This window comes from Platalea leucorodia, assembly GCF_965183815.1.
Source record: "Platalea leucorodia genome assembly, chromosome: 16".
Classification (NCBI taxonomy): domain Eukaryota; kingdom Metazoa; phylum Chordata; class Aves; order Pelecaniformes; family Threskiornithidae; genus Platalea; species Platalea leucorodia.
Window position 1 is genome coordinate 9,547,548 of NC_138838.1, and position 8,502 is coordinate 9,556,049.

The 8,502-nt window shown below is 42.6% G+C and overlaps 1 protein-coding gene across 5 annotated transcripts in view; it reads right to left on the reverse strand.

The window, feature by feature from the left end:
- The window catches only part of BCAS3 (BCAS3 microtubule associated cell migration factor), a 373,866-nt gene extending 365,763 nt beyond the window's left edge, over nt 1-8,103 (reverse strand). For 4 of the 5 annotated variants that reach the window (XM_082328353.1, XM_082328351.1, XM_082328354.1 and 1 more), the window contains exons 1-4: nt 7,915-8,103; nt 6,419-6,506; nt 3,514-3,568; nt 1,424-1,499 (exon numbers count right to left, since the gene is read on the reverse strand). In XM_082328353.1, coding sequence (XP_082184479.1) covers nt 1,424-1,499; nt 3,514-3,568; nt 6,419-6,489 — 202 coding nt within the window. In that variant the 5' untranslated portion in view covers nt 6,490-6,506; nt 7,915-8,103. The remainder of the gene's footprint in view (nt 1-1,423; nt 1,500-3,513; nt 3,569-6,418; nt 6,507-7,914) is intronic. The other variant, XM_082328352.1, reaches the window with a different exon arrangement.
- Between the last annotated feature and the right edge of the window lie 399 nt (nt 8,104-8,502).

Genomic DNA, 8,502 nt, shown 5'->3' on the forward strand with positions numbered 1-8,502 from the left:
CCCTCTAAAACTACACTTTCAACCATGAGAGAATGAACAAAAGCTCACTGCAAGCATGTAAGCATCAAAGAAAGAGAAGAAATATTTAGGATGGTGAAAGAGGATGTATTCAGGCCCAGTCAGATTATGCTGCATAAAAGTAAATTTAAACTTAAATCCTTCAGAAGGATTCTGAAGAATATTCTAAAGAGTTCTTGCTATACTGTAGAAAAGAGCTTAAAGAAGGAATGCCTGAGATTTTTTAAAAATAAACATACGAGGAAAACAAACCCACAAGCAAGCAAACAAACCTTAACTAGCCTAAAGCTGGACATAATGCCATGTACAGGTTGATAGGTCTTTTCTAGGTCTAATAACCATGAATTTATGAACTGCCAGCCTCTGCGCCATTTCAACAGCTGGAAAACATATAATCTTCCCTATTAACCTCTTGGAAAGGCTGAAAATTCCCCATCACAGCTCTGGCTATGGTTGCTATTATTTCATCCGAGATCAGAAAAGAGCCTTTACCATAGAGCTCTAGACAGGAAAATAAGACAGCAGACAAGAAACAGCAATTTGCCAAAAGACTTAAATCCAGTGTTCTCCAGAAGGCAGATCCCTTAGTTCCCCAGCTATGAGAAGCACACATACCACACACCAAAAGCAGCTCCAAGATGTTCAATTAATTCAAGAAGTAACTACCTGATAGGAGCATTCAACCACCTCTCATTCAGTCCCTAACCTTCCTTATTCAAAGAACAGGTAACTGGGATAGACAGGTAAACCAGCTCAGATCTTAAGTGGGAATCTACTTGATACTCTTAGAAAAAGCTTGTAAAAATCACCATTTTTTCTTAAAAAGGTTGGAGATCCATTGCCTGCACTACATCAGTAGTCTTTGCCGATGATTTATTAAGATACACTGGAAGCGATAAACAAGTTACATTTTAAGAATATTTTGTGGCTTTGCTTTATTATTGCCCTGAAAGACATCATGGAATCTCCTGCTCATTTTCCCTAATAGCTCCTCCTTTCTAGGTTACTATGAATTCTACCACGCCACTGAAAATATATCTGGGACCTGGACTGGATTCACAGTTAAATAATCTGGCTTTAAAATCAAACAGTAGATGAAATAAATTCAGTTCTATGCTTTGTTTTCAACTACCTTAGGGAAAGGAAATGGATTGGGGAGGAGGGGGATGATTTGCCTCACTTCCTAAGAAAGAGGCAGTTTGCCTTTAGATGAAGTTGCAAGGCCTATTTCTTATATTTGGTAGGTATTGAAACAAAAGTGCAGTTATTCACTGAGAATTTAGTTTATCTAGAACACGGAAATGAAATACTTTGAGACAGCAATGCTTACGGATAAAGCTGACTGAAATGATTGTACACGGACCCAAAAAATCACAAAAATAAGTGAGAGAAAATAAAGCCATACCATTTAAATCTGCATTTTCAAATCTGACCCAAATGATCTTCTCCTTTTCTTCTGCTGGTGGGGTACCACTGTAGGCCTGGATAAAAAGCGAGAGAGTTAAAATAAGGAAGTTTAACACCTTTTTTTCCACCCTCCATAGATCATAAAAGGGAATGTGAGTTAAGAAAGCAAGCCAGATACACGTATCTTACTGTCACCAGTATTTCTGTGAGGTTTTGTTTCAAAAATGAATGGCTCCATGATCAATATACACCATACTAAATATAACTCAACAAGCATAGCATCGCTTACTAAGGTAGAAATGACAAAACATATATAACAAGTCTTCTGGAGCAGGTTAGAAAAGCCACGTGACTTACAGCAATTTAGTCAAGCTAAAACAGTGGCTTCCACAACCTTTAACTTTAGCAGTTGTACACTGCTTCTAAAAGCAACATTAGAGGTTCTCACGTGACGCATTTTTACTTTTAAAATTCTCTTTAATTCACTTAAAAGCTTTGTAAGCAAGACTGAGGAAAGAAAGAGACCTTTACACATAGTTTATTTTACTGACGTGTTTTAGTTATATTTGTGACATCTTTAATATAGCCATTTAAAAGAGAATAAACTCTCATTCCAGTAGAACAGATCCATGTTTCAGTTCTGTGTTCTACAGATTCCCATAAAAAGATGAGATACAAAAAGAAACGGTGAAGGAGACGTGCAGTGTTTCCAAACTGCAAGTTTTACAGTTCTCAGGAGAAACTGTGGTAGTAAGAACATGAGCTACAGTAGAAATACCACCACTTCCAAGTGAACTATAACAAAACACTGTGCAGTATTTTGGATTAAATATGAGAAGAGCTTGTATAATCACTTTATACATGCCAGAAAAGCAATAACATGAACTAAAAATACAAATTTAAAAAATAAGTATGGGTATTACTTTTCAAAACAAATCACATTCCATGCTTCCAAGGCAAACTGATTTGTAAAATAAAACACAGACTGTATCCTTTAACTACAGAAGGGAAAAAAGGCAGGGGGTGGGGTGGGTGGAATGCAGCAACCTTTTAAATGAAGTTTGACTATTTTTACTTTTGACCATGAGCCCAAAATGCGTTTCACAAATTAATATTAGTGAGGGGAAATTTTTTTATATTATTCTTGAGGAAATTCATGACTAACTAACCAAGATAATCCTTCAAATAAGAACCAAGATAGTTTCCTGGCGCTACAGACAATTAGCTGCAATGCTTCTCCACTACTGACTAATGCTTTCCCAAAGAGTAACAAAACAAAATTAGTTTCCCTCTGCTACCGAGAGGCCTATGAGCAATAGAGAAGTGACCATTCCAGTTTTGCACTGCTGCTACCTGTGAAAACTATGACCAAGAGCAGACACAAGCATCATAGCTGTTCTCCAGACAGGAATATCCCAGAAATCGGGGGGAAAAAAAAAAACAAAACAAAACAACAAACAAACTTAAAAACACAGAGCGAGGACTCCTGTTTTGCAAAACTCAGCTCACTGGAGAACAACAGGTTAGGCAGAGCCCCACAGTCCCACAGCAGCCAGGACACTCTGAGGCAAGGTTAAGGAAATGAGACAAAAAAGAGGGAGTAAAGGAGGCAAAAGAAACTTCCTCCTTTCAGCCAATGATGAAAATTAAGGTGACAAAGTTTGTCTGCCAAGCTGTTCTAACACCAATCCAGCCAGGGTTCATACATAGGTTTTCAACTACAACCCAGAAAAAACATATTTGTAAGAAGCAGAGCAAGTATCATGCCCAGTCTCTCCTCTCCCCTCCCCAACTATTCTATTGCCAAAATTATTGCAGGAAAAGGCTGCAATCTTCTTCCTGCTATTAATATTGTAATCCTTCAACTTCTGGGTAGCTAAGTTTTTTATTTAATTTATTACTTGTCAGAGGAAATCTATAGGCCCAATCTTCAGATGGTATGCAGTCTACACTTTCAAAACCCTGGTCTCAAGATTCACATTCAAAAAACTAATTTTTTTTTAGTTTTTCAGTGACATTTTGGTCCACCTGACACACACTTCAAGTGCTTTATACGCCAAAAAAATAGTTTTAAACATCTACACATACCTGTGGCACAACATCTTGAAGAAACGTAACAACGCTTTCCATATATGACTGTTCCCTTGAAAACAGAAGGAGAATTTTTAACTACCACTGAATAGTTATGAATATATTAAATAAGACATATCACCAGAGAAAAAACATGCACAATCTTTAGCGCAAAGGAAAATACTAGCGTATGCAATGCAGTTACTTAATATACTGCCCAAAACTCTGGTATTATAAATAGCAGCCTAAAAGTCTGTAAAAAGCTAAGTGATACCTGTTTATGAAATAACTGCTTGGGGAAAACATATAACAGCCAAGAAATAAACCATGTTCTCCACATCAGAGTGGCTGACTAAAGTAGAACAGGCATTTGGAAGTTATTCTTCAGTATTTCTCTACTTGGATCTGGCTATTACAACACAAAGACGAGGACTTAAGCTAAGGGCTGGAGCTCTTCTTGTGGTGCAAGTAAACTTTAAGACCGCATATGCATTACGTACCACGATGAAGTAAGTGGTAGGGCCTGGGGGCAGGAGATGGAACAAAACCCTAACTAAGAATAGTAAGGAGGTATTTTCAGATAAGATTTTATAGCCTGGGAAGCTTACTCCTTCTTGGAAGTTCATTAGGAGCAATGATTTAGAATAGTACATAGCGCAAGATACATTTGTTCTGATAGATTTAAACTAAAGCTTTTGTTAGCTTATCCCTGCATGAGCAGTGAGTCTCTTGTGTAACTGCTGAGCAACGTACAATGTGGGTTGACTCTGACAGACGGTGTTGAAACTACGCAAAAAGTTTGCGCTTTCTGTAACGAGTAATACTGAAACATGCTGGCAACAAGAACTACCTTCATAAAGTCTGAAACTTTTTTTTGTTTTTAAATTAACTCTTTAGGTAACAAGCTTTGGCAGCCATGAATTAATTTTTTTTTATTTGTAGTAATTTTTCCTGTGCTAACTCAAGATTTCTAATAGCAACAAAGAAAAATCGTAAATTAGGAAATCTAGGCTCTTAACGTCCAAAGGTACATACGCTTTCTTCGTGCTTCCTGAAACTGTGCTGTGTAAGATTCTTTTAATAGAAATTGAAGTGTTTAGTATTTAAGAATTAAGAACTCTGCCCTATACACAGCAATACAGAAGATACTTCAAGTCAAATGCTGCAACACCTGGATCAGCTTAACTGGTTGACTCCCCTCTGAAAACAAAGATAAATCTAAAACATAATTTAAAATTTTAGAAAGCTTATTCCAACTCATGACAAAACTAGATTTTGTTCAGCAATCCAAGGATTACTGTATTGAAGTTTGTCTTATTGCTTTAAGCCGAGGCCTTAAAAATGAGCTGTGGTTTCTAGCGCTGATTCTTCTTTGATTTATGTAGGTCACCAAAACTGCCTTTGTATACCTTCAGAGCCCTTTATTACCTAGCAATAATACTTGTCTACAGGTGTAGCATTAAATAGTGTTTGAAATCTCCTGTGAATGCCTACCAGCAAGAGTCATACTGTCTTCATCTTTCAGCTCATGAAATGAGTACTCCTTTTCCCCGCCCCCCCCAAGTATACCTTGAAACAAAGTTGATGCGTGGCAAATGTTTTATTCGGTATATGTACTCTAAATCTCTCCTAAGGTTGAAAAACTTCCAAGAAGATATCTTTAGAATGCTTAAAAACAACCAAAACAACAACAACAAAACCCACAAAACAAAAAACTTCTGTTAGTAAGAATCTAGGAATTTAACATGAGCAGCAGAATGCTGCTGCAGGCTGCTCAACATACATACACAAACTCTTATCAAAAAGACTGAAATTTTTGAGGTGAAAAGATATTCCTCAAGAACAAGCCACCATATTTAACAGAACACAAGAACAGATAATCTTATTCTTACAGTGTTTTTCTGTTATTATATTTTAAAAGTGTACTTTGAGAAAAGGCCATTACAAACAGAAATGCATTTGTTGAGAAATTCAGCAATGTAAAAAAAATGCTTATTCTATCACACGGCTGTAAGACAACCCTCTAACACAACTTTTTGTGTTACAATGATAGGTTTCTTGTGCTCCCTGGTAAAAATAAAGTGAACCTTGATGTTGAAATACACAGCAAACTAATAGCCGCTGAAACTGAGAGTACAAGTGAACATTTCAATACAGCGCCATTTTGCAGCAACAATTCAGCATTATAAACATCGCCAGAAAAAAAGAAAAACTGCTACGAAAAAAATCCTTTAACAGACAAAGACGAGACCATGAATCTTCTGGACTGTCTTACTAAGCTCTTTTGCCATGAAGGTATTTTCACGTGAACACAATGAAAATAAGGACGCCCAAGCAAAAAAATGGTCTTTTATGCGCTCTGACTGGAGAGAGGTAGCTTCTTCCTTTGTTCTTGGTTTTGCTCTCTTAAGCAAAAAAAATTTAGAATCCACGATTCTACTTATTGAAGGAATTTAATGACAGGCTCATATGTTTTAATACATCCACCCCTGTGACAAAGTATTAAACAGAGCAGTGAGAAAGGAACATGCTCCACATGTTCCTCCTAGCCTAAGGAAGAAGTTTGCCATCATTGATCTACAGATAGTGTAGTGTTTGTACAGCAAACAAAATTGTGTAAACAAACAACAAAACATTGCAAGATAAAGCATTCATCTTTAAAATGTACACTTTGAAGGGTTTGGTGTACTAAGCTAAAAGCATCCCATTTAGGGAGACAGTTTGACCTGCAGAGTCCTAGGAGACAGGAATGCAACATCTGTTTACTTTATCTTATTGGAAAATACTCAGTGCAACAAAACCGTGCTGTCAACACAAGCCCTCACAGCTGGCTTTGAAGGAAAATTCAGGCTAGGTTCTTCTTCTGTAAGAAGATAAAAAAAAAAAATTTCAAATAAGGGCTATTCTTCTAGAATGCGCTTACGTGACAGCTTGCGGGCGAACAACCACTCCTCCAGTACATCGACTGGGGCGGCGTGGAGATTCTGTCGCCATTGTTTCTTTGCAGGTACCTGTAAGAAACACATTTCTTTTTAATAATAATTTGTATCAGGATTATTTATTACACTAGTTCTTGAGATAGTCTTCAGGATGACAAAAACCTTTTGAAGAAGGAAATTGGACTTATACAAACCTGTAAGGCACTACGACCCTATACAACACTCTTAAAAAAAAACAAAAAAAAAAACTTCTTTTCTCAGTATCTCAATCACTACAGCTCTGCAATGTATGTGAAAACAAAAAAGAACACAAGCCTACAAGATAAAGTGCAAAAATTTCTTCAAACCGTACATTAAAGATAGAGGTGCAGGTACACAGTCATCAGCAGTTCTATTTGCTAATGAGCTGTTGTCTTAGAAAATAATCATACAAAAATCACGTACAATCACAATTGCAATGTATTGTACTCTTGAAAATCCATAATGGGTTACACTGAAGCTAAGACAAGAAGCGTAATGAAACACATTCTACTTTTTGTATGTCGGCTTTTTATGCCACCTTCAAGTTTTTCTTCACACTTCTGTTCTTCCATGTGAAAATTCAGCATAACATTCCTAAAGGCAAAAAGCACTGGAGGAGCACCACAGATCCCAGCCACCTCTCCAGTCCACCATTCATCCGCTCCACTGTGACCAAGAACCACTACATAAAGTGAGAGGAAAAGCCAAATCCCCAAGGCAATATCGGTTATCAGCATCATTTCATGTTTGGGCGTTTGTTATAAGGGCCATCTCATTAAGTGAGGCAAGGATAAACGCTTAGCCCCATAGAAATTGATAGCAAAACGTTCGGCAATACAACTGAAGTTTGACACATGTGCCAAGCAGCCTCAAAAGAAAACACGGCACGTAAAGGAAGTAATCTCCTCACGGTACGCCCTAACCCAGCGGGACACCCGTGCCAGGCGGTGCCGGCCGCCCGCCCCCGAGCCTGAGCGCTGTCACCTGCACCGCAGCTCCGAGCACCTGAGGAGAAGTTGCCAGAGCCGGGCCGCGCCGGGCGGGAGCCCTCCCACGGGCGGGAGCCCCGGCCCCAGAACGGCGGCGGCCGGCAAACCCCGGCCACCCTCAACCTCCCGCTGTTGAGCAACTCCAGAACAAAACGCTCCAGCCCCACCGGCCTCTCCCCGGACTGCCGCCCCGTGAATCAGGCCGCGGCCAGCCGGGGAGGCGCCGGGACCCGCCGGACGCCCCTCTCCGCACGCCCCGCCATCTCCCGGCCCAACCGCCCGTACCCCCTCAGGCCCCCGCCCGCCGGCCGGCACCTGCCCTGCCCGCCGGCCCCCGCCTTCCCTCAGCGTCCCGGCCCCTGCCCGGCCTCACATCCCCCCCACTCGCCGTCAGGGCCGGCCACAGCGCTCCCCCAGAGCCCGGGCCCGCCCCAGCCCTCGCCCCGCGCTCCCGGTCCCGTCCCCCTCACCCGCCGCCTCTCCCCTCCGCCCGGCTCCTCACTGACAGTGTTTGGGACCCCCACGGGGAATGACACCCAGCGCACCGCGCGCGGCTAGCCAATCAGACGGCTCCGAAGGCGGGCTGCTCCCCTCTGCCGACCAATCCCCGGCCCCGCTTCCCAGAAGTGGGCGGGGCGCGGGGGGACACGGAGGGCGGCTGCGCCCCAAGCTCGGTTGAGACGGCGAAAGGCGGCCGGCGCTGCCCCCCCCGCGGCTTTGTTTACATCGGGATCTCGCGAGAGCCGCCGCGCCTGGCGCGCGCGCGTGGGGGGAGGCGGAGCCGCGGCGGCCGGTGCGTCACGCGCCGAGCCCGCCAATTGGCGGGGAAGGCCCCGCCCGCGCGAGGCGCTGGCGAAGTGTTTACCTTCCGCGCGGCCGTGCGCGGTGACGCACGGCGGGGGCGGGGTCGGCGGCCGGCCCTGAGGCGAGCGGCGGTGCCGCCCCGCGGGCCGTTTGCCCCGGGGTTTGCCTGCGGCGAGCGGGGCGAAGGGAGAGGCCTGGGCCCCGCTCCGCGCCTGGGGCTGGGGCTGGGGGAGGCAGCGGTGGAAACGAGGGAA